The following is a 26,051-nucleotide window of genomic DNA, read 5'->3' as shown; positions in this document are numbered from 1 at the left end:
CTAAACACAAAACGCCGTACAAACTGGTTGCGAAAATATATAGTTCTATAAACTGGCATACCTAGCTTCAAAAAATTTAACTTCAATTTTGAGTTTTTTTATATATTTTTTATAAAAAAAATATATAAAAGTTAAAAAATGTAGTTTTTTTTAAAACTGAGCTTATATAATTTGTAAATTATAAAAGTTGGGGCTACTCGTGGCGCAGGAGTACAAAGTGTGACTGTAAAACCGACTGGTTGTGGGTTCGATCCCCACTCCAGGAGATGAAAATAGGAATAGTATAGAAAATAGAAAATATGTATTTAAATTTATATTTCAGGCAAAGCGCGGCGTTGAGTTGTGCCACTTAACATGCTGTGACTCCGGAATTCCGCAGAAAGTGGGGAACGGAGTGTTTTAAAAACACTAGGTTCCTACCTATCTACCTACCTACCTACCTAGGCCTATCCTGCTGTGTGCGGGATATAGCGTGAAGATGATTTAATTTGATTTGATTTTTTTTATGAAAGTTTTAATGTCGTTAAGCTGATCTACCTATTTTTTTTTATTTACAAATTCTTTACAATCAAAACCAATAAAGGTGTTATTTTTTTTTATTATAAAACCTCACTCGCGAGGTAAAAACTTGTGACCCGAAATAGGGGACACAAACTCACGAAGTTAGAAACAGAGCTAAATTTTATCACGAAGTAGGGTTCAAATTAGAGGTCCACAAATAAATTAATATAAAAATTAAGGTTAAGTTAAACCGCATAATTCACACATTAAATTACTGCCAAAAGACCCACTTTGATCACACTAAAATTTGCAAATTCATATAACCTTTAATAATGTATTTACAATAGTTTAAAGTTATGAGAGCCTTAAACTGCCGAACTCCCGTACATTTACCTTATTTATTTATTTTGCGAAACGATGGCTTTTGAATGATATCGTGATTCAGAGGCGTAGTGGGGGGCGGGGGGGGGGCAAGAGGGGGCATCTTACCCCGGGCGCTACTCCCAAAAGGCGCCCAATGGTCTGCAAAACTATATATCTGCAATATATGTATTTAATACATATGAAATTAAATGGGTTCGTCTGAGGGGCACTGAAGATGAAGAAGTATATTGCCCCGGGCGCGAGTTAAGCTCGCTACTCCACTGCCGTGATCAAAAATCTTTAATCATAATTGGATTCTCAAACATGTTTTATTTTACTTTTTCATAAGTTTACCTCAATATCGATGCAATACCTACTTCTAGTATAAAATAGTTTTGTTCTTTAATTGAAACGAATAAAATAGTAGTACTTTTACTAATGAACATCATTGGATATTATGATATAAAAAAACTTAACTGCATCACCACGTGATTTCTATTCATCCTAGTTAGATAGTATCTACTGGAAGTGTTTTTTTCCAATCTACTGTGCATAATTTTGATTGATTCAGCTTCGTTACCAATTTGTATTTTGTAATCTGTGGCTTAGGTTTTGTGTTTGTGAGGGGATGCGGGGATGCGCTTGTTGTTAAGAGTTTGTTTATTAAAATTAGTAAATAGAACAATATCTTGAAAAATATGGACTTACAAACATCGCAATTGGCCGCAGCATTAATGTCTGGAAACAACAACTTTTCTTCTTCACCATCAGAATCGGCTATACCTGATAATACTGCTGAGGAACCTAAGAAAGAAAAAAATGAGACTATAAAAGAATTCGAGGATAAAGAAGAAATTGCAAGCGGAGAGGAATTTTCTGATGAGGTATAACAGTCAAATTGATTTAGAAATCAATTTATTTCAATAATATTCCAAGAAATTTTTAAAGGTACACCATACTCTTTTTAACTGAAACATATTTTGTTATTATTCAGGAATCTGAAACTCAGCCAGGGAGCAAATCTATGCCTGGCAGAGGAGTAACTTTACAAATGCTCTTAGAAGATAAAATGTTGGAACCAGGAACAGCTGCAATGACTATAGAATATTTGGTAATTTACTCTGTTATTACAAACTTACGAATTCGATTGCCGAATACTAAGTAAACTGAATTAAGTGGCAAATTTTAGAAAATATAATTTTATATAGTTTTATTATATACTAGGGTCAAAAATTTGTTGGGGATCTGCAAGCTGATGGTAAAATCAAATCACATGAAACTGAAACAATTTTCTGCTCTCCCTCGGCTTGGGCAATTCATTGCAAAAGAATTATTAACCCTGACAAAAGATCTGGCTGTGGATGGGCTTCAGTAAAGTACAGGGGCAAAAAGCTTGATACAATTAAAGCAACATATCTTCGCAAGAAACAATTACAAAGAGAAAACATGCATAGTGATGGTAATTTTATTGTCATCCTTTTTTTGGTCCATAATGTATTGTTGCTAGCTAAATCTATAGTATAGTTTTAAAAATATAAAGTCATTGTGCTAGTGTGACTATAGATGTGATAGTGGTGTATTGATTTTTACTGATTTTTACTTTAGTAAATAAAATGTATTCTGCCACTCATTACACAGTTCTTAAATTCAGATTCATTGTGGGTGCTAGAACCCAATACTCTGTGCAAGACTTTCTAAAACTAAATTCTTTTCCCTTTTGCAATGAGTAGAATGCACTTATCAAAGTATAGAAAACAATCTCATTTGCTTATAGAAGAGACAGAGATGGAAGTGGAAAGCCCTCCAGAGCCACCGCCACAGAGGGTTGTTATGAAGCATAACACTGTTCCAAACAGGATGATGCAACAGTAAGTCATCTAATTTTAGAGTTAAGACATACATTGCAGTAATTCTTTAATGAATTCTATATTTCTTTTCTTTCCATTCCATTCCAATGAGCCAGGCTCATAATTTATTTTCTCTTAGAGGTTAAAAAATAACATTGAACTTATCACACAATTGTTTAGAATTTTGTAGAAAGTGACATATAGAGTGTCTTAACACTAGGTTCCCCACCTTTTTACACACGTTTTTTATTTTATTATAAATAAATAGATTATAAGTATACTATTATTTTAAGTAAATAATTTCATTAATGAAATAATACTATTGTTAAAAGTAAACAATTTTATTTCAGTGATTCAAACATGCTTATTGAAGCAGTATCATTTTCATCAGCTGGGAAAGTTCAACCTTTTCTGGTATCTGTAAGCTCTAATGCTTTACTTGTACTTGATATTCACTGTCACTTGAAGAAAGAGGAGGTATATGGTTATGTTGCAGGAACTTGGGATTTAAATAACCATAGTAAGTACAACATTGTGATTATAATTTCTTTATTCAGTAACTATTTTATAGAAAAACACATTCATTTATTCACACAAACATTTCTTCTAATTAATGTTATTTTTCTATTAGAGCTCTTTAATGTTATTCATTATTTTTTTATTAGAGCTATTTGATAGTTATTCCATTACACTGAAATTAAATTGAATTTAATATGATATTATGATTTTGAATATCACAGTGATCATCATATTTTTATAGTGAACAAGTATTGCTATATTATTATATAAAGATTTTATATATTATATAAACAACAAACACAAAATATATGAACATATTATATAAATAGTCTCAAATACACCAATAAAATATTATTTCAGATGTGATGATAACTCATACATTTCCATGTCTAATAAGTAAGAAGGACTCAAGGCCACGAGTTTTAGTGGAATTAGAAATACAAATGGAGATAGAAAAATTAGGTCTTACATTGCTAGGCTGGTATCATTCACATCCAACCAACCCGGCAATGCCCAGTTTGAGGGACTGTGATAGTCAGTTGGAATATCAAATAAAGTTAAGAGGCCCTTCAGAGATATCATATATACCCTGTATTGGCGTTATATGCTGTAAGTACAGCTTCGTGTATATAAATTTAAATATTTCGGATACTTTTAATTGTGGATTTTTTTTTTTCACAATTCTTAATAAATTGGAATACATTAATTTGAATTTTGAATTTGAATTTGAATTTCAATTTCAATTAGTGATAAATCCATGCAGCACTAGGCTGAAAGAATATATCTATTTGTAACTATTTAACTATAAATGTAATATATGTGGAGCATTAAATTCTATATAATATGCTACCATATAATATATGATCTGTGAACATGACTATAGCAGTTGAACAACATTCAATTGAGACATTGATTGGAATCTTTCTATTTTTCATGTATTATCAATGCTTACCATTTTATAATAATAGAAGTGAGTAAAAGCGCATTTTTTTTATTTCAGCACCTTATAACCCTGAGAGTCCAGTTTTGGAATCTTCTTTAACATTCTTTTGGGTGATGCCGCCACCGGAACAAAGGCCTACAGAATATCCACGACCACTCTTGCTACAATACAATATGGTACATGACAGCCATCTGTCCACTCATGCAATGGAGCAAATAAAAAAAAGCATTAAATATTATATCACATATATGGATGAAGCATTTATTAACTTTAAAGAAAGCTTTAAACCAGATATAATGTTTTTGGATAAATTAAAGTGTACTTTAACACCTAAATTTCCTCGCGAACAAAGCGATGGATTGTTATGGCATTTTATTAGAGACGAATTAGGTTGTTCATCAGAGAATGATGATAAAATGGATTTGGACGCGCTACTTGCTGTTCCACAACCAATACCAGCATCTAAACCTAGCTCGTCTTCCGCGCCTAATTTCCCTTCAGTCAGTACATTACAGCAAATGGTCAGTAGGCCAGTTGGGATCCCACCAATAAATGTATCATCTGCTATAGGATCAGTGTCGCCACATAAATTTGAAACGCCGCCATTAAATATTCCAGTGCTGCCGAACTCTTCGAAGTCATCGAAATCGACAACACCATCTCTTCCTGCCTATCCAACTGGATTGGATATGTTAACAAGCATGGCCTTAGGATTAGGATCTTCTAATATGCCGCTTTCACTTGGAGCGACGGGCTTAGAAAGCTTAGCGGCTGCGAATAGTATGCTTGCAGGTTTCACCCCAGGCTTAGGTGCATCCAACCTAGCCAGTCTGCCCTCTTCGAAAATTCCCGATTTACCTTCATATGCAGCTTCGCTACAAAACCTTTCCAACAATATGGTGTATGAGAAAACATCAACTAGTACATCAACAAGTTGCACTACATCTGCTGCTCCCATACCCGCGAGTATTGCGTCCAATCTTATGATGAGTTCGGCAGATATAGCGAACGCGTTGTTCTCAGCAAGTAAGTACTCCAGTGCAGGTATATTGGGCATACCGGATCCGATGTCCAAGTCCACTCTCGCTGCCAATAATATGTTCCTGTCGCCGTCTTTGCTGAAAATGCAAGAATCACTTCTTAAACCACTTTCAAGTAGTAGCCCAATCTCTTCTAAAGCCGGTCTAGATCAGAGTATGATGATGAAAAGTCCACACGACTTGTTGAAAAGTAGCAGCAAAGATTATCTGCCACCAGATTTTGGGAGTATTGGTAAAGGCAAGGATTCCTCTATTGAATCTGTTAAGCACTCCGACATTATCACATCAAAAAGTGAGTCGTCAAAATCTACATCTGAATCACAAATGGACTACCCTCAGATTAGTTCTTCACCTCGAATCGGAGGAGATCCATTCCTGAACCAAATGCTGGAACTAACAAAGAAAACAACTTTGCCGGATTATGTGGCAGATTATAGTCAAAGTCGTAAGATAAGTGACGAGGAACTGCCTAAGATGTCTACGCCGCTTTCTTACTCAAGTGCAGCCAGCATAGCAGACACAATTGCTCAAGTAGCGATGGGTAATTTCTCCAAAATGGATGATGTAGTAGATTATAGTAAAACCCAGGATTATAGTAACCCAAAAAGTATGGCCAACGAAAATGACAATTAATAACCTTTGTTAATTATATTAGTGATAATTTGCAGCATTTTTAAGATAACATTTTTGATGGTTATGTAATGGTGATAACTGGAACTTTTAAGTTATTTCAATATTATATTTAATTACATTTATGATTTTAATTACTTTAAAATGATTATTTTGTCTTTTTAAGATAACAAAATTTTGGCCAATTTCTGTCAGTAATTTGTGTCTGTCAGTAAATATAACTACTGATTATATATTTGCATTTTTTACAACATCATTTCATAAAGGCAATATATATTTCTGCTATATACATATATATATATATATATACTCATGTGTATATAAATATAAAATATCGATAAGATTAATGAAAACCGTTTATCTTATTATTTGTTAAAAGTAATTTCATTATTCTGTATGAAATGAAAATGAATATTTCTAAAGACGTGAAGTGACTATTCTATTCGTTATCAGCTTACGACGGGGACTCCCTTTGACCATAAATATTTAACGCACTCCATGGTTTTTTGTAGCTTAAATTGAAACAAACAACCAAACAATATTTTGGTATTATAATTAAATTTGTGGGAATTTATTATTATAATCATGATAAGATCTCGCCAATGTCGCTTCCTTAGAACATATAAAATCACGGTCATCAATGATCCGTTATCATTGATATATTTATAATCTGATGATAATTTATAATGACGTTCTGATAACATGATGCTTTGAAATTATTCGTTTGGCATTGTTGAGTGACGAACAAGTTCAGTCAGTGATCGTTGTTCTTCGATAATACTATTTTTATTAAACTATATAAATTGTGCATGGATATTGAAAAGTGATTTATTTCACAGTGATGTCTCTTTAATTTATTCCATATTTTTAAAAGGTATGTTTATTTTGTTCATTAGTTTGCTAAGTAATATGCATTTTTAGTCAGTTGCTAAAAGTTAATATTTTGTAAACAAATTTTATACATAGCCGCGTAGGTCTAAAAGAAAACAAATGATAAAACATTAACATTAATTATTGCCTCGATTGTATAGAATTTTTTTTTTTGTTTATATTATAATTATTTAATTAAAATCAATTCTACAAATGATTAAAACTAATGTCGTTAGCATTAAGTAAAATTTGAAATTTACTTCAGTGTTCACTTTTTCATATAATCTGTATGTACATATGTATATGTGTAGGAACAATTAGTACTTCAAACCTATGAGTAAAAGTGCTTCAAAAGTATTGCGTCGTAGTATTCTCAAAACTTTCTTACGTAGGTATTTCATAATGTTAATATATTACACCTAATTAATTGTATTCATATACAATAATTTTCTCGAATGTTCACGATCAATTTTATTGCAAAGTGCGTCTTTTAATTAAATCATATACTTAATGCCAACGTGGAGCAGTTGAATTGCGTCTGATTGTAAACGCGTTGATTGAGGACTCGATCCTCATTTAGTGAAATGTTTAAGTCATTTTCACTTCTTCGCTCCGGTAAGAAAGAGGAGCGTTAAAATTCTCCACTCACCACGGGCAGAAAGCTGAGAAAAAATTGGATGGTTGGTTTTCTGCCTACTATGATACGTGAAAATAGCAAAGAGGAAAAAAATGACCTAAACATTTGATTTTTTTAAATTCAGGTTATAAATATTTAGTAGAAAGCCATCGAAAGGCTAGATGTATTGTAACGAATCTCATAGAAATACAAAAGCAAGCATTTTATTGTTAATTTTTTTCTTTACATATTTATTTTTATAAAGACTGGATCTTTTTAAGATATATATTTAATAATGTAATTAATTAATATTTGCCAAATAAAGGTACCTATTAGTAATTATTCTGTTTTTATATAACAAAACCTGGTTGTTCATTACTATAAGTTTATTATTAATAGTTTATGATCGAATAGACATAACTAAGAGTTGTGTATACAGCATAACAGTTATAATTTTCCCGGTTTTTCAACATTTTTATATTTTATTCTCTTTCCATGGGTCTTAGCCTAATGTATTATAAGGTATACGTTAGAAGGATACATTCTCCGTTCATAAATGGATGATATAGATGTTGCAAACTTAAATGATTATATTTGAAAAATATCCATTTTGCTGTAGATAATATTGTTAACTGTCAGGTTGCTTTGTGCTTCAGGACTATTTATCAATTAATTTTAGAAAATTATAAGAATGTTAAATTATACAGTTCATGGCTATTCATCACAACGATGTTTATTACTTTCTCCTCTTTTTACACAACTGTTATGCTGCAGTCACTCTTGTGGCCCCGCGTCACGACGGCCGAATTTAATATGAAACAAAGAAAAATACTATTTTGCAGTTATTGCAGAATAGTATTTTTAATATAAGAAAAATATGTATTGTATAATTAAATTCTTTTCAGACGTTCCATGGCTAAATCACCAGGTGCAGGATTGAAAGGAGTTGCAGACGAAGAAACAGATCTATCCGATGCAGAATTTCAGCCACTTTACGATGACAATGATGATTTTGAGTATGATTTTATTTCATTCTCGTTTATTTTTGTTCATGTTAAGTTCATAGACTATTAGTAATTAAATAGGAACTATATAAAACTTTGAATATGAAAAATTGTATCTTTAATATGTAAAATTATATGGACAAAAAAAAAATTATAGGTACTGTCCATACTACTACTATATGGACTTTTGTATGTACTACATGTTGAGAACATAAAGGCCTATAAAAAACTTTAAGAACACAATTTACTAGCAAAGTATCATTAAAGGCCGAGCACGAGCCTGTCGCAGGCTCTGGTGACTCGTACGTTCGTTTGAATTGTCTTTTCCATAAAAAAATATAATTAATAAAAATGGTTCAATCCGGGATACTTCCATAGGGTTCATTTACCTAATATCTTTCGGTAGATCTATTAATATTTTCATTTTTTTTTAAACTTATATTTTCATTTTCTCGGTCTGGCCATGAGGCAAAGCGCGGCGTTAAGTTCCCCAATTCAGCACGCAATGTCTCCAGAATACGACGAAAAGTTGTGAACGGAAGTGTATTAATCGGAATGGAGTGTCTTAACACTATTTTCGCATGTTCCATCTGCCAACCGTGCTATGTGTGGGATACAGTATGAAGCTTAAAAAAACCAAAAGCACATATTGTAATGTATGAATCAGTAAATTGATATCAAAAGGATCTAAGGATAGTGATTTATTCAAAAGCATTGTTTAGGTCTCTATCAATTAATAGATTACTGATTAGATATATGTACTTACATACAAGTGCTCGTAACGGTAATGATACCTGATGCGTGATATTTAGTACGGTAATTTCAGTGGAATTTTAATAGTAGGTACTTAATTAAAAACAATCCAAAAACATTATGAAATTAGACAAAAATAAAATTAAATGCCAGTTTTTTAAGAATTAATAATAGACCAAGACTTTAGTGTTTTATTTATATTTTAGGGTATAGGAAAGTACCTAAAAAACAACACTTGACATGTACTTTCATATAAATTTCCTAGCGCTAGTAACGCAATTAGTGATGATAAATTTGTTTAAAATCTTATTGCAGATAGTTCTATCACAAACTGAATTGATTATCATAACGCGAATATAGAAAATAAAAATATTTGTATATTTATCACATACTACTACGCTCTACTCCAGGTTTAGCAGTTCGCCCGAGTGGATTACATCATAAATAACTTACTTTCTGATAATATTGCTCATGAAAGGTGTATTTTGTTTCTATTTATTGCAGCCAAAGGACAGCCCAAGAAACGAAAGGATGGAATCTATTTCGAGAATTACCAGTCAAAAAAGAAAGCGGTTCCATGGCTTCAACAGTTTGGATAGATTTCAGCGTAAAAGTTCTTAAATTTTTGGCGTATATTGTTGTATTCGCCGTTGTATTAGGTGGTGCGGTGGTTGCAAAAGGGACTTTGCTATTCACAACTTCACAGATTAAAAAGGGACGTCAATTTAGCCATTGTAACAAAGCTTTGGGTACGTTTCTAAATTTCGTAACCTACTTCTTTTTCCTTATATGATCACTTTTCCTTATATGAACCCTTATATGATCACTTTGTTGTCCGTGTCTCCATCATCAACATTGTTCCATTGACCATTTATCTTGAGATCGCGTAGAAGTATCATGCTGAAAGTCTATCCACCAATTTAATCAAGTTGTATTTTGTTGTTATTCAGCATTAGATCAACAGTTCATGACAGTACACTCGTTAGAAGAACGTATAACATGGCTTTGGGCATTGCTTTTGATGTTCAGTGTTCCAGAATTAGGAATGTTTTTAAGGAGTCTCAGAATGTGCTTTTTCAAAACCACACGTAAACCTTCCAAGGGTTATTTTATAACGGTGAGATTAAAACTTATATTTTAATGTAAATATAGTTTACTTTTGAAACTTGAAGGAATTCTTCAAGTGTCTCTCAGTACGTCAAACAGTAACTATTTAAAGAATTTCTTAAAAGTACTATTGTATAGTTAGAATTAGAACCTTAAGTCAATCTATTGATAAAAAACTATTATCATGTTTATTTCAGGCATTTGTAATAGAAACGTTGCAGACGTTAGGTACTGCTCTGCTGCTATTGTTCATTTTACCAGAGCTGGATGCAGTGAAGGGTGCGATGTTAATGAATGCAGTTTTTATAGTACCAGGAATACTTAATGCGTTTGTACGAGATCGGAATGAGTCCCGTTATGTATTAAATCTAATTTTGGACGTCTTAGCGATTTCTGCACAGGCGACAGCGTTTGTTGTGTGGCCATTATTGGATGGAACGCCGACGTTATGGTGCATACCGTTTGCATGCCTCCTTATATCACTTGGCTGGTGGGAAAATTTTGTAGGATATATAGGAAGACATACATCAGGTTGTATTTAACTTCTTCTAGTTTTATTAGCTTTAAACAACTTCCAACCACTGTACCCTTGTAAATGTTGATATGTTGAGAAGCAGATTTCAACAGACTTAGACTGTTTTCCATCTTAATTTTATATTTTATTTTTCAGTGTCTCTAATATTTCTTTGTGAATTAAGGGATGAAATTAAAAATTCTCGATATTACGCGCACCTGTTCCTATCTTTGTGGAAAATTGTCGTGTTCATGGTTTGTATTGTGGTATCGTTGGAAGTCACGGACAGTGCACCATTTACATTTTTTACTAACGCAACTGACGCGTTTGGAGAGCGCCTGTACAAAGTGCATGAGGTACGAATCTCTCATTATGTTATATAATAATCCTAACTTACATTTTATATCTCATCAATCATTTAAAGAACCTTATATTTAAACTATTTACAGGTACAAGTCGTATTGAGTAATCTCTACCAAGGTACAGTAGAGTATGCTGAAGCAGGGGGTACTTTTGACATAGCTGCAAGTTGGCCTTCTGCATTATGGGTTGCATTGATACAAGTAGGATGTTCATATATTTGTTATGGAGCAGCGAAGTTTGCTTGCAAAATTTTAATACAAAAATTCAGTTTTACATTCGCCCTAGTGCTAGTCGGGCCTGTTTGCGTGAACCTATTGATTTTGTTCTGTGGCATGAAAAATGCTGACCCATGTGCTTTCCGTAACGTTATACCGGATTATTTGTTCTTTGAAATACCGCCTGGTAAGTAAATAAAAATTTACCACGTACTTTAGCTAAAAATCTCATCTTAAAAGTCTATGTATCAGTGTTAATAATAAGGTAGTACATTATTAAATTATGTTGAGTCAAAGATATTTTTACCATTCAACGTAAAAGTATAAATTATTCAAATATTATATTGCGCCGAATAACTAAAAGTTTACATTCGGGTGCTACTTTTCAGTATACTTCTTAAAGGATTATATAGGACGAGAAATGGCTTGGATATGGATATTATGGCTGGTGTCCCAGTTTTGGATTACTTTACACGCATGGTTTCCGAGATGCGAGAGATTGGCTGCGACAGACAAACTTTTCGCAAAGCCTTGGTATAACGGCGCATTTGTTGACCAATTTTTATTGGTGAATAGAACTAAAGATGAAGAAATTGAAATACAATTTGATGTAAGGTTTTTAATATTATATTGTTCTATAATAATTTTGAATACGTCATGTAATGTATTTTTTTTTCTAGGAACTAAAAGATCATAAAAACTCTGATCAAATATCAAACGCTAGCTCTGAACATATTATAAAAGATGTAAGACCTTCAGATTCAATTACTCGGTAAGGTATTTCCTTTAAAGTACTTCTGTAGTTTCAATTGTATAAAATAAGAAATGTTATCTAAAATAAAATAAAATAGTCCTGAGTGTTTCATTTACCAGGTTTTATTTTGTTAATGTTTTTTCTTTGTATTTTTGGTGTGAGTTATATTATACTAACATTTTACTTACAGAATCTATGTATGTGCAACGATGTGGCATGAGACAAGAGAGGAAATGATAGAATTCTTGAAGTCTATCTTTAGAATGGATGAAGACCAAAGCGCTAGAAGAGTTGCTCAGAAATATCTGGGCATTATAGATCCTGACTATTATGAACTTGAAGGTAGAGACCGTGTAATCTTAAATTGAACTTCAGTTCAGTTCTTAGTTAACTAAGACGCTATTAATAGTGTTTTGAACTTACAAACACATACAAATAAATGTAATGACAATTATCATTAATTGTCACTCAGTAAACGTCACATCAAAAAATTGTATGTTTTATTTGTAACTTTTTTGCTGATGCTATTTTTATATAATTTTGATTACCTATTTGTAAGAATTTTTTAGTTCAGTTTTACAGTAGATTATCAATATAATCAATTTGCTAGATCAATATTGAATTGAAGTTAATTTATTTTAATACATAATGATATTGTCCTTCATCATTTATTTTATGGCTTTATTATTAGACTTATTGGAACATATAATATCTTAAAATATGCAATCATGAGAATCAGAAAAAGTATTACAGTTGAATTTTATATAAATTTTCAGCGCATATATTTATGGACGATGCTTTCGAGATATCAGACCACAGTTCAGAAGATTCTCAAGTCAATCGGTTCGTTAAGTGCCTTGTCGACACTATTGATGAAGCTGCTTCAGAAGTTCATCTTACTAACGTAAGGCTAAGGCCTCCCAAGAAATACCCAACACCGTATGGAGGAAAATTAGTATGGATTATGCCTGGCAAGAACAAAATGATATGCCATTTGAAGGATAAATCTAAAATTAGACATAGGAAGAGATGGTCACAAGTAAGTCGCGATTATTTAAGATTATGATAAGTAAGGTTCTTTTTAGGATTCCGTACTTTAAAAGGTGAAAACGGAACCCTTATAAGATCACTTTGTTGTCCATCTGTCAAGACCATTTATCTCGAGATTGCGTAGAGGTATCAAGCTGAAACTAATAAGGTTCGTTAAGCACCGAAAAAGCTAAGCTTTTAAATCGACTCGATTGCATCATTTTGTATGAAATTCGCCGTGTAATCAAACCCTATAGAATACTTCCCGTGAATCTACGGTTATGAGAAAAATATGAAAATAAAGTTATGAAAAGTTAGTACAAACTTAAATTTTTCAACTATTACAAAGTAATATTGGTACGGAGCCTTAATATTCCTGGTATCTTAATTTTACCTTTTCACTCTAATGTTTAAAAATATGTGTCTTAGTGCTGATAATAGTGTGCTATGACAATCGATTATACTTGACAATACTGTTAATACATACATTATTCATTATTCTTACTCCCACTTATACCTAATAGTGTTTTTTTTATTCATTGCTGGATTTAGTATATATGTATATTCATTAAGGAAGTTCTAGCATTAGAAGCTGTCAATAGTCACGCGACTTAATATTTAATTCATTGCTTCATTTGTACATAACTTTGCTAATGAGGAAACGGAAACGAAAGTTTTAACATAAAAAATATACATAATAAACTGCTCAAATGCGAGTCAGACTCGCCCAGTGACGGTTTCGTACCTACTTCAGGGTAGTAGGTCAACGGGAAGTACAACTTATAAAAATTGACATATGAAGTTTGCGGGCGTATGGTGTCGTTTTGTATGAAATTAACTACAATTATAAGTTTGTAATATATTTTTTTTATGAAATACTATAATTTTTCACTATTCGGATGTTTTTCTTTATTTATATTTTAAGCTATTACTTCTTGCCGAAATAACCATAACTGTAGACACATGTACCTATGTAGATTTTGATTACGCGGAATTTTATGTAAAATACAACAAAAACGATGCATATAATATGCTCGTATCTATAAATTGCGTTAACATAGAAGATTGATTTTTCGGAATATTTGATAATAACTTCAGCTTGATACCTCCACGTAATCTCGAGATAAATAGTCTTGACAGCTAGACAATAAAGTGATCTTATAAGAGTTCCGTTTTTGCTTTTGAGGTAGGGAACTCTAAAATTGCCATAAATACGAAAGAGTAAATGTTAATCGGAATCAATCAATGTTGCATACTTTGAACTGTCAGATTTTTTTTATTGACCGGTAAACATGTGATTGCTTGTAAATCTAACAATACAAGTATTAAATGATAAGTAATCGGTTGTAACTAATATGACCTTCACCTTAATATGATAACCGATTTTACTCAATATTTGTTTTGGCGTGACGCTGTATCCGCACATGGCGTGGTAGGCAGCGAGAACCTAGTGTTAAAACACTCAGTGACTGTAAATGCGACAGGTTGTAGGTTCGATTTCCACTCGAGAAAATTAAATATTTAGAATTTCCATTTTCGCTCTTCGTTCTGGTGTCGAGGCAAAAGGCAACATTGAATCTTGCCACTCAAGACGCAATACTTACTTGTAGAATTCAGCGGAAAGTAGGAAACAGAAGTATCTTAACAATAGGTTCCCAGGTACCGCCCGACCTACCTACCTTGCTATGTGCAGAATACAGCATTAAGCTGAACGAAAAAAAAACTTTAAATTGTAAAACATATACGTAAACAAAATTTCAATATTTTACGTTTTCTTCCTTTCTTCCATTACTTACAATGTATTTCTTCTTGTTAGGTAATGTACATGTACTACTTTTTGGGACATCGCTTAATGGATTTGCCTATATCCGTCGACCGTAAAGAAGTGATGGCAGAAAATACATATCTAATGGCTTTAGATGGAGATATAGATTTTAAACCGATCGCAGTTACATTGCTTATTGATCTCATGAAGAAAGACAAGAATTTGGGAGCAGCTTGTGGTAGAATTCATCCCGTTGGCTCAGGTTGGTCTTATAATTAGCATTTACATTCTTATAAACAAATAATTAAACTAAAATATCTCGTCATTCTTTTTTTCTCCTTCCATTGGTAGGTTCGGTGGAAGATATATGAGAAAAACTATTATTGCGAGCATTTATCAATGTAATAGAACCCAAATGTTTTAAAAAAAGAAACTTCTGTTTGTCGGCTTGTCTGTCTTTGTTATTGAAAATTCACTTTTAAGACTAAGACTATATACTCTTTAAAAATATATTGTTATTAGATCACGAAAGTCAACACAAGGTCAAGCGGGCAAAATCGCGAGAGCCGCTGCCGCCGCCTAGATTTTCGTGCTCTTTTAAATTTTTTTTACCACCGCTATATTATGTACCTAAAAATGTTCAATATACTCGTATCCTTATTAATTATTTTTTAAAGGGTGATCAAACTCTTTATCAATTTCTAGAATCCATCCAAATTCACAATTATGTGAGATAAGATACAGTATTTGTGCGAAGTTAACGATAAGACTCCCAAACATATTAATAAATAAAATAATTGAATTAATATCTATTATTACATTATCATATAAATAGATTTAAAAAAATATTTATTTTAACAAAAATGATAGTGCAACATAAAACCGAGTTATGTAGATATTTGTTACACATTTGCTGTTTCAGTCATAGCTAAAAATACTCGATTGAAAGGCAAATATCCAAGTGCTGTATTCACACATTTTATTTAAAATGAGTCGATCATTTGAAAACTATATTTTCACGAGCTCCATAGAAGTCGTTAGGGGGGAACATGAACATGATTGAACTAATAAACGAGAAAATAAACATTTTTTTCAGGAGATCATGGGGCTGTCGATATATGGGCTAGGCATAAGGTTTGAATTTCAACTTGATATCTCCAAGCATTCCAGAGATAAAGTCTCTTGACAGACGGACGGACAATAAAGTTATCTTATAAGGCTTCTTTTTTCCTAAAATTCTAGGCTTTTTTGTCTTCCCCCCCTCTATATAAAAAGCTGGCTACGCCCTTGGAACAGTGTAGAATATTCGAGAACATAAAAAAATATTTGTTTCGTATTGTGTTTTAATTAATTAATTATGTTTTGGTAACAGGTTTTATGGCATGGTATCAAATATTCGAGTATGCGATTGGTCACTGGCTGCAAAAAGCGACTGAACATATGGCCGGCTGCGTACTCTGTAGTCCCGGATGCTTCTCCCTTTTTAGAGGAAAAGCTTTGATGGATGATAACGTTATGAGGAAATATACTATGACAGCTTCTGAAGCGAGACACTTTGTACAATATGATCAAGGTAATAGGACGATATAGCTGCTCATAACGTATGTAGGTTTGTTACTTCTCGTCTAGTGCGATGCTTAGATATTTATTCTGGGGTTTACAGAGGTTCGGCTTGACCTAGGTCGACTGAGCTATTTTTATATCGAAACTTTTTAATTCTATTTCTACTCTCATTTTTTTTATTCCTCTCATTGTTTTGTAATGTTGTCAAGCTTTATTTTAAATAATAGTTATTCTCATTTACAATAATCAATACATAAAAATAGTCTGTTAATAGATTTACGCTAATACATAGTTTTCTATTTTTTTTAAATAGGTGAAGATAGATGGCTTTGCACATTACTCCTACAACGAGGTTATCGTGTAGAGTACTCAGCCGCGTCGGACGCCTACACTCACTGCCCAGAAAGCTTTAATGAATTCTTTAACCAGCGACGTCGATGGGTGCCCTCTACAATGGCCAATATTTTTGATTTATTAGCAGATTCCAAAAGAACCGTTGAAGTCAATGATAATATATCCACATTGTACATTATATATCAGGTAAATAGTTATTAAAAGCTTACTTAATAAATAATTAATTTTCGAAACATTGGATTAAATGTTGGTAAAAAGAATAAAATTCTAATTAAATTGTATAAGCTCAATTGTCATGAAACAAATGTAATTATTGTAAGCATATTATTCTCATTTAACATATTTAATGTAATTTTTTTAATAATTACTTTGTGTTTATTAATCGGTCATAGTTATTTCTTATGTAGATGACTAATACCATATTGATATAATTTAACATTTATCTACAGAAACTTAGAAATATAGATATGTTCCAAAATTCTATTGCATTTCAGATGATGTTAATGTTGGGTACAGTATTGGGTCCCGGAACGATCTTCCTCATGATGATAGGCGCTATCAATGCCCTCACTGGCATAAGTAATTTAAACGCACTTTTTCTCAATTTTGCCCCACTTTTAATATTCTTTGTAGTTTGTATGACTTGTAAATCTGAATTCCAGGTAATTAATATTTTCTTCTTACTAATAAGATTTGATAACTTTTAGTTTCACGCTTTATCCTGCATATAGCTTGGTAGACGGAGAAAACCTACTGTCCAGACACTCCGCTTTTCGTTTTTCATCTGAATTCGAGACGGTATATATTGAGTGGTGAAATTTAACAATGTAATTTGTCTTGAGAGATCAAAAACCATCGAGCTTACAGTCAGACGCTGTCCCGTAACCCTACGATGGCCTTAAACATCTTTATATTTATCGTTAATATATTATAAAGTATTAATATTAATAATTTTATTTTTATGGAGTGAAGTAAATACTTAATATTTTCATGTCCTCGTTTTGGTGACAAGGCCAAATCCAGCATTGAGTCCCAGTCAACACACAATATCTTGAAAATTCGGCGGAAAATGATTAACAGAGTGTCTTATAACTCCTAGTCTCTACCCTAGTATATGCGGGATACAGCGTGAAGCTAATAAATATTAAAAAGAACTAATATTTTCAGCTACAACTGGCGAACATAATATCTTGTTTATACGCAATGGTGATGTTGATGGTGATAGTGGGCGTTGTACTACAAATCATTGAAGACGGTTGGATGGCCCCTTCTAGTATATTCTTTGTCGCCACTTTCGGTATATTCTTCGTTTCAGCGGCTTTACATCCACAAGAATTTTTATGTTTAATATATTTACTTATATACTATATAACTATACCTAGCATGTACATGTTACTCATCATATATTCGCTGTGTAATTTGAATAATATCACATGGGGTACTCGAGAAGTGGCGCAAAAGAAAACGTTGAAGGTAATATTACATGTGCATGTATATTATTTTATATTATTACTTTTTTAACTAATGTACAGTCAAATTGGGTTAGGTTTACAAACCTATTATACAGCTACAGCTTCATGCTGTTTCCCATATATAGCCGTGTAGGTAGAGGGAATCTAGTGTTAAGACACTCTGTCTGCCATTGACCGCCGAAATTTCGAGGCATTGCGTATTGGGTGGCGGAATTCAAGGTTTTTTTGCCATTCGCATTGCCGCTGCCTCACGACGACGGCCGCAGTAAGTTATATATTTGATAATTTTCAGGAAATTGAAATGGAGAAAAAAGCCGCCGAAGAAGCTAAAAAACAAATGGATAATAAGACGATTTTGAATTGGTTTGGCAAATCTGCTGATGAGACTTCTGGCTCATTAGAGTTTAGTGTGTCCGGTTTGTTTAAATGCCTCTGCTGTACCAACCCGAAGGACCATAAGGAAGATTTACACTTACTGCAGATATCTAACTCGTTGGACAAAATTGATAAACGCTTGGACAGTTTGTATGTATTTTTTTTAGATTCAGACATATACAGCTTTATGCCCGTGGCGGGTTTAGCAGCAGGCTTAGCAGGCTATACATTTTTGGGCATATTTGAGGATAGTTATTTTTGCTACCTCATTCAAGTTAATATATCTTCTGTGTGATTGTTTGCATATTTACAAGTAGTAGAATACATAAGACATTTGTAAAAATATATAAAACTAAATATGAGTGATTAATCCTGTTAAATAGTTTCATTTAAAATGTGTAATAATCGTGAAAATCAAAATATCCATCTTTTTCTCGAAAGGGGTGCATCGCAGGAGACAGAAAAATTAATACCTAGGCGACGATCCTCAATAGGAATGAGAACTGATACGTTGTCAATGTTACCAGAATATGAGGACAGCGAAGTGTCTTCTAGTGACTTACCAAGAGTAATAAAATTTTATATTTACAAATATTTAGTTTCGTGTATAGAAATAGGAATATTTATTTCTATGGATATATATGAAAGGTTATCTGTAAGAGATTGGTTGAAGCATTAACAGTCTTATTGCTTGCATTGCATGTTTATTTTTTAAGGCATTTTTATGTTTTATTTGTTTGAAATAATTAAATAAAGTATATTTTATTCTATGAATATTTAAACTATATAGGGTAAACTTTTACCAATAAAATGTAGTTATTACTATTGAATTTTCGTAAACTTCATTTCATTTAAATCGGCCATCCCATCAAAAAAACATCGTATATCATACATAAAAAAACATACGTAATACAGATTAGTGGTACCTAGTAGTTAATAAATAATTATTGTATAGTCCTCGAGCAGGTCATTAATAACTCTATATATGTTTTTAGGAAGAAAGAGATGATTTGATCAATCCTTACTGGATTGAAGATCCTAACCTGCAAAAAGGGGAAGTTGATTTCTTGACTACAGCTGAAACGGAATTCTGGAAAGACCTCATTGACACATACTTGAGACCAATTGATGAAAACAAAGAAGAAAAAGTATATTCATAGTTTTATATGTATATTTAGTTACCTATACCTTACGTTATTGTTACACTATATTACACTTTAATACAACTGTGACGTACTATAAATTGCACTTTTTAAAAATTAAATATGCCAATGTATGCGGAAAACTATTAACTTTGTCTAATTGCGTCTCCTGCAACATATTAGTAATTTGTATTTTATGAAAACATTTGTTTTAGGATCGTATTACAAATGACTTGAAGAATTTGCGCGACACTATGGTATTCGCTTTTTTCATGTTAAACACGCTTTTCGTTCTCGCCATTTTCTTACTCCAGCTAAGACAGGCGGAATTGCACTTCAAGTGGCCATTTGGACAGAAAATCGATTTGACGTTCGATAGAGAATCGAATATTGTAAGTATCTTTCTAGTCGTGTTTTGTTTGAGTTGTGTTTTTGACCTGACTGTGTTTTTACTTTTTATTAACGTTAAATAAAAATGTATGTGATATTTTTTATTATTTTATATCTTTAGAACCGCTGAACGGATTTACATAATTGAGGTATCATTAAGTTTGTCTTAGCAGCCCAAGTGTTCTTAAAAAAATGACGTTAAAAAAATCAAACATAGCGGCGGTGCGATGCTTTTTACTTAGTGAAAGTAATTATTTTCTTCGAATAATGGGTTTCAAATTAAAGATTTGAAAAAGACTAAAAAGAGCTAAAAAGAACTAAAAAGAGGATTAACAGTCGGGGGCCAAATGGGTATAATACTATTAATACTAATGAATTATTGAGCTTGTTTTTTCTTTTTCGTTTTATGCAGTCGGGTCTTTTATTTTTAATAGTAACTATTATTACTTCAACAAAGTTATAAAATAAAAATAAAAAAATGTTTGATATATGAAAGATTATTTATATTTTTCCTTAGATAACTATCCAGCAGGAATTCTTAACACTAGAACCTATCGGGTCCATTTTGATCATATTCTTTGGTTCAGTCCTCGCGATACAATTCTTTGGAATGTTGTTACATAGAATGGGAACACTAACGCACTTACTTTCGACCGTTGAACTTAATTGGTATTGTGCTAATAAGGTAAGAAAATAGTTATAGGTATACTTTTGTATCAGTTTTAGTATTGTATGAAAAAAATATTGTATTGATTGAGGAGAAACACAGTCTGCTGGATTATATACGCTAATTCATTATATTTTAGGATACATGTACACACTTAAATTTATAGTTTTTATAACAATTACAGCCGAATGAAATCACAGAAGATGCTCAATTCGAAAGGCGGGCGGTAGAAATAGCGAAAGATCTTCAGAAGCTAAACGTGGATGACTTAGAAAAGCGCGGCGTCGATGAGTCACACGTGTCAAGGCGTAAGACGTTACACAATTTGGAAAAAACAAGAGACGCGAAACAGAACTTTGTCAATTTGGATGCTAATTTCAAACGAAGACTCACTATCCTGCAAAATGGTGACCCATGTAAGTGTTCATTATATTCTCATTGTTTCACACTGTATCCTCACTTTTCGTCCAGAATTCAAATAATTCATTTCCTCGATTAAGAATCGAATCCACAACTGTCGGGTCACAACAGTCTTTACACGGCGACGTTCTCTTTATACGGAAATCTAACGTATTGTCATTCCATACATAGCAATAACGTCTCGTATGACATCTCTCGGTGACAACAACGAGTCCCGCCGGGCGACGCTGCGCGCGCTCATGACGCGCAGGGACTCCGTGCTCGCCGAGAAGAGACGTTCGCAACTGCAGGCCGGGACGGACATATACGACGACCCCGCTACGGTAAGATATATATTGTTGATCTTGTTGTTTATATGTATCACATTATTAAGTAGATTTTTTTTAATGTAGAAGTAATGTAATCTAAAAGTATGTTATAAACAAAAGTACTTATTAGAACACTGATGATCTAAATCGTTACTATATTAATGTAACACTAGCAGTACATATTTAAATGATTAAGATATTGTAAATATCACTATGTCATTGAGCTACTAAAAGCAATAAATAAACATAGTTTTTTATTTACCAAAAATATTTCGACGTACATTTTTAATGACTTGTGACCTCTGCAATTATAATTTAAATACAAATAACTGAACAACTTAACATTTAAAGTTCGTTTACACATACACTCGTCGCGTCCATCTTCTGGTATCTACGACGACCATAATTGATATATACGAAAAAGGAAATTTACAAAGATTACATCAGGTTTATTAAAGATTGCATTGTTTTACAGTTAAATATGGCGAGAACATCGAATTTGGCATACGTGAACCGCGGATATGAACCCGCGTACGACAGCGACGACGACAACATGTCGCCGCACCCGCGTCGCAGCACCGTCCGGTTCAGAGATACTTACAAAATTTACGGCTAACTGATAAACTCTATAATGATTCTTGACTACGATTGACAATTGACTGATTGACCATAATTATGTTATTACATGCATATATCGTTACTACCTATTTATTTATATTATAGAAATTGTGTGAAATATTGTTTGTAGTTATTTAATTATTTAACAGTAATTATAAGTTAACGATGATTTTATTATATTGATTATAATTATTTAATTATTGGTACTGTCTATTAAATTATATATGACTTTGTAGTATTTGTATTCATGTAACGATAGATTTTATTATTACTATTAACTCATAGTTATTAATAACTTATTTCTAAATTATTACAGGCAATACTAAGTAGTCAAAATATATGTATTAAAATGATTAGAAGAAAAATAGCTTTAGTTTTATTTATCACAATGTAATTGTAAAAAATATATGTACCTGTTACTACGTTTTTGTAATAATTAAAATTTATCGACTTTTAGTGATATCTTGCAAATACATATTGTATATGTAAGTCAAGTTTTACATTATTTTTTGCCTACTATGTGCGGGATACTGTGGGTAGTTGAGAAAAGTAAAAAAAATAATGGTCGTATTTGTAGCGTCAAATATGTGTCGTTAATGTATAGTATCCAAATATAGAGTTTCTGACATACAATCTAAATGATTCTAGGTTTTGGTATATATTATTATCCAATATATATGATATAAAGTAACGTACACTACAGTAAGAGCTATAACTACCATATTATATATATTTGTACTACCATATGTTGTCTATAATTATTATATCATACATTACTTTCTATTTTTGTGATATTATACTTTAAAAAAATATTAATGATATAATAAAATTTGTTAAATGTGTCTCATTATATGAAATTTAAAGCATATTCTACATTAAAGGCATTTTTTTCTTTGATAGGTAGATCAAAGATTGTTAATTTAATTTAATTACCGATAAAGACAAGACCATTTAATCAATAATAAATCTTTATCCACTATTATTGAATTAGACGATCAGTTAATGTTATACCTACTATACTACTTAATATAGAAAAAATAATGACTAAAGTTGGAAAAACTCATTAAGAAAGCCTCAACAGTGAGTCAGTGGCTTTAGAAGTGAGTGGCTCGCGTCGAGCAGCGCAGTGGGCACAGTGATCGCGCGGCGACCTCACCGCATTCACGCACCATGCGACCCGCGAGTGTGTTATAGTGAAGTGATTTAATATCTGGATTTAAATATAGATACAATTGTAAGTATTTTTGACTATATTTTTTATTTTTATTGTAAGTTTCCATAAAAAAGTTCAATTTAAATCTGTGAAGGCTACGCGATCAGCTGCGTTAAACTTATTCCATAACACAGGTATATACATGTACATACATATATGTATATTTGCTTAAGATTTCTATTCAGAATATAGAGAGTGCTTGATATATATTTAAATTTCACTATAAAAGTCTTATGTCATGCTAAAAGTGATCTACTGTAAGTTTATAGAATTTTGCTTTCGAAAGTGTGAATTTGTCATTTCTAAAGTCGCACTCTCTCTCCGTAAAGTAGGTTAAATATAAATCTTTAGTAATTATATATATGTTTTAATTGATTAGTGAAATTACTATTGAATTACTAGTACTGATATTGTTATTCGCAATGCCAAACAAAAGTGAATGTATGTAGGTGGTTTGGTGCGCTCTAGGTACGCGTAAGTAAGAGTGGGAAACTGGACACAGCCCATATAATAATAATGTAATATAGTCATTTATAGAGTAGATGTAACATTTATTATTTTATTTTAGATCATTCTAAAGAAATTAGAAATGATACAGCCAATTGATATAATGACAAAAGATATAAACGGAAATTAGAGAAATTGATGATAGTTGTTATCAGGCAAATGTACTGTTAATTAGAGAGATTTTAGTTTATAATTAAATTCACCTATAGTTATAGAAAATTGGATTGGATTAGATTCGTAAACAAAGAAACATATGATTGTATGTAAATGTAACAGTATAATACATAACGCTGCTCTATCATATTATAGAGATAGACCGTAGTATAATTTTTTTTATTAAATAACTGTTTATTAACTGAAATAATCATATGAAAGAATTAGCTGCGTGGCCTCTAGGCCTCACGTATATCCGGCACCGACAGAGGGTCGTTCTCACTTAAACAAAAACATTTAGTTATTTCCGTACAATAATTATTATATAATTAGTAAAATAATACATTACGCAGTCTGCCCAACGCTCGGTTACAAAACCTAATTGCATTCAAAGTGCACGCTAATACTAATTGCTCTTATAGCATTCATTTGTAACGTTCAGTTTCGTAATTGTAACTTATCAAGTTTACTATCCTCAGAATTATGTTTTTTTTTTGTTATACAAAATATATTAAATATTTAATAAAAAGATAAAGAGAAATATCAACAATGGTAAATATACAGATATTTCTTAGTATTTATCGCCTGGAATAACTAGCGGAATTCCAAGTATTTTAAAATAGAGTATTCTACCAGTATATTTAACAAAAAAGAAATAAATCTCTTTATATATACATATAAAAGTATAACGGATGCGCCTTCGTTTTTTATCTTGGCTAAAGGTCAATTCTTTTTGATAGATAGATGATACAAATCTTATGACCTTTACGATTTTTACGGAAACTGCTTAATTAAAATGGCGTATTATTTATTAAATAAGAATATTTAAATTTTATTTGTATTAAAATATTCTTCTTCATTGTAACGCGAACCTGTTTTGAGCTTGTTCTGCATGTTATAATGGAGGTAACAATTTTGATTATGCCAACTCAAAAGATGAATGGAATTTACCCAATAAAGATTTGAAAAATATATTATATTATAATAAGATCGCGATAATTACTAATTTTAAATGGAACTCCCGTATTATACAGTTTTGAAAAGCCGACATTTCGAATACTTTACAGTAGTCCGATTTCATTTTCGTCTATACTAAATATAAACCATTAATCCTGCTAAATAGTTTAATTTAAGATTATATTATTTTTCTATTGCCATACTATCTTGATCTATTACTTAGCAAACAGTTTTCTTATATATGAGCACAATATTTCAGCATTTTTTACTATGTTTGTGACCTCGCTTTTAAAATATAATATAAAGCAATATGTTCCATTGTATGACACGACAGCATGAACCGTCACGAGGTAGTCGAAAGTGTATATGACAAGATAATTGTTGCCGTTGCAAATGCTCAGTTGCTTGTTAATATGTTATATTGAATTATTACTTAACTTTACACAATCAACGTGTTCCTAAATTATTTATTGTTGGATATAAATAAGATTTTTTTAAGACAAGCTTGGTCTAATTAATTTGATAGTAACTGGTTTCGCGTAATTCTAAAATTTCCATAGGTTACTTTAGTTTTGTAACCGATGGTTCTGTCTGCACTTTGTGCAGTCCGCGAATCATTTCAATATAAAAATAATTACAATGTAGCGTGTGCGATAAAGCTCCATAAAAAAGAGTTCAACGCGAGCATGTTAATATTGCGTGGAGTTTTTAATACGTTATTTGTATTTTGAAATTAAATTATACTTTCAGTTTCATTTATCAGTTTTGATTGTAACAGCGTTTAATTGTAAACGCGATGGTTGAAGATTCGATCCCCATTCGAGGAAGCGATTATATATGAAATATTTTCATTTACTATAACGTGTAATTTTTTCATGTACTGATACAGTACTGCGTTTCTAGGATTCAGAAAAATTCAAATTCTGCCTGCCTATCCTGCTATGTGGTAAATAAAAAAAAACTGTAGTAGTTACTAAGCAGTAGGCCAACTTTTATAGGATTTGTCATCTCACGAATTTTCAATGGTAGGTTTAGATTATAACTTTCTCTTTTGAATTAGTACTGAATATAGTAGTAAC

General features: G+C 31.9%; 3 protein-coding genes across 5 annotated transcripts in view; all 3 read left to right on the top strand.

Annotated features, from left to right (window-relative positions):
- The first annotated feature begins 1,031 nt into the window (after nucleotides 1–1,031).
- LOC146541379 (uncharacterized) lies at nucleotides 1,032–6,196 on the top strand. The gene is made up of 7 exons (XM_085208007.1): nucleotides 1,032–1,748; nucleotides 1,859–1,975; nucleotides 2,089–2,323; nucleotides 2,639–2,732; nucleotides 3,062–3,231; nucleotides 3,591–3,839; nucleotides 4,231–6,196. The coding sequence occupies exons 1-7, from the start codon at nucleotides 1,563–1,565 to the stop codon at nucleotides 5,844–5,846; spliced, it is 2,667 nt and encodes an 888-aa protein (XP_085064133.1). The 5' UTR covers nucleotides 1,032–1,562; the 3' UTR covers nucleotides 5,847–6,196.
- Nucleotides 6,110–23,376, top strand: LOC146541378 (chitin synthase chs-2-like). 2 transcript variants are annotated; one of them, XM_085207989.1, is made up of 24 exons: nucleotides 6,110–6,717; nucleotides 8,235–8,345; nucleotides 9,591–9,835; nucleotides 10,037–10,203; nucleotides 10,391–10,724; nucleotides 10,864–11,063; nucleotides 11,157–11,472; nucleotides 11,675–11,895; nucleotides 11,966–12,057; nucleotides 12,230–12,381; nucleotides 12,816–13,078; nucleotides 14,885–15,095; nucleotides 16,206–16,406; nucleotides 16,710–16,936; nucleotides 17,245–17,412; nucleotides 17,918–18,223; nucleotides 18,515–18,747; nucleotides 19,039–19,165; nucleotides 19,593–19,745; nucleotides 19,955–20,131; nucleotides 20,647–20,814; nucleotides 20,981–21,212; nucleotides 21,388–21,539; nucleotides 22,000–23,376. In XM_085207989.1, exons 2-24 carry the CDS (start codon nucleotides 8,242–8,244, stop codon nucleotides 22,138–22,140), a joined length of 4,590 nt encoding a protein of 1,529 aa, XP_085064115.1. In that variant the 5' UTR covers nucleotides 6,110–6,717; nucleotides 8,235–8,241; the 3' UTR covers nucleotides 22,141–23,376. The 2 variants fall into 2 exon arrangements, with proteins under 2 accessions (XP_085064115.1, XP_085064124.1); XM_085207998.1 differs by lacking the exon at nucleotides 17,918–18,223.
- Nucleotides 23,241–26,051, top strand: part of kkv (hyaluronan synthase-like protein kkv) — a 20,174-nt gene continuing 17,363 nt past the window's right edge. For both annotated transcript variants that reach the window (XM_085207968.1, XM_085207973.1), the window contains exon 1: nucleotides 23,241–23,376. The gene's annotated coding sequence lies outside the window, so the exon portion shown is untranslated. The remainder of the gene's footprint in view (nucleotides 23,377–26,051) is intronic.

Source organism: Heliconius melpomene, chromosome 1 (assembly GCF_056956725.1).
Source record: "Heliconius melpomene rosina isolate 202511_hmr_F chromosome 1, ASM5695672v1, whole genome shotgun sequence".
Lineage (NCBI taxonomy): Eukaryota > Metazoa > Arthropoda > Insecta > Lepidoptera > Nymphalidae > Heliconius > Heliconius melpomene.
This window is presented reverse-complemented; position numbering and strand designations above follow the sequence as displayed.

Bases quoted from the DNA above. Each gene is read 5' to 3' on its own strand.
- LOC146541379 (XM_085208007.1), top strand. From the start codon at position 1,563: ATGGACTTACAAACATCGCAATTGGCCGCAGCATTAATGTCTGGAAAC. The intron at 2,733-3,061 runs GTAAGTCATCTA...ATTTTATTTCAG, and splicing joins CCAAACAGGATGATGCAACA to TGATTCAAACATGCTTATTG. The intron at 3,840-4,230 runs GTAAGTACAGCT...TTTTTATTTCAG, and splicing joins CTGTATTGGCGTTATATGCT to CACCTTATAACCCTGAGAGT.
- LOC146541378 (XM_085207989.1), top strand. From the start codon at position 8,242: ATGGCTAAATCACCAGGTGCAGGATTGAAAGGAGTTGCAGACGAAGAA. The intron at 8,346-9,590 runs GTATGATTTTAT...TATTTATTGCAG, and splicing joins GATGACAATGATGATTTTGA to CCAAAGGACAGCCCAAGAAA. The intron at 21,540-21,999 runs GTAAGATATATA...ATTGTTTTACAG, and splicing joins TATACGACGACCCCGCTACG to TTAAATATGGCGAGAACATC.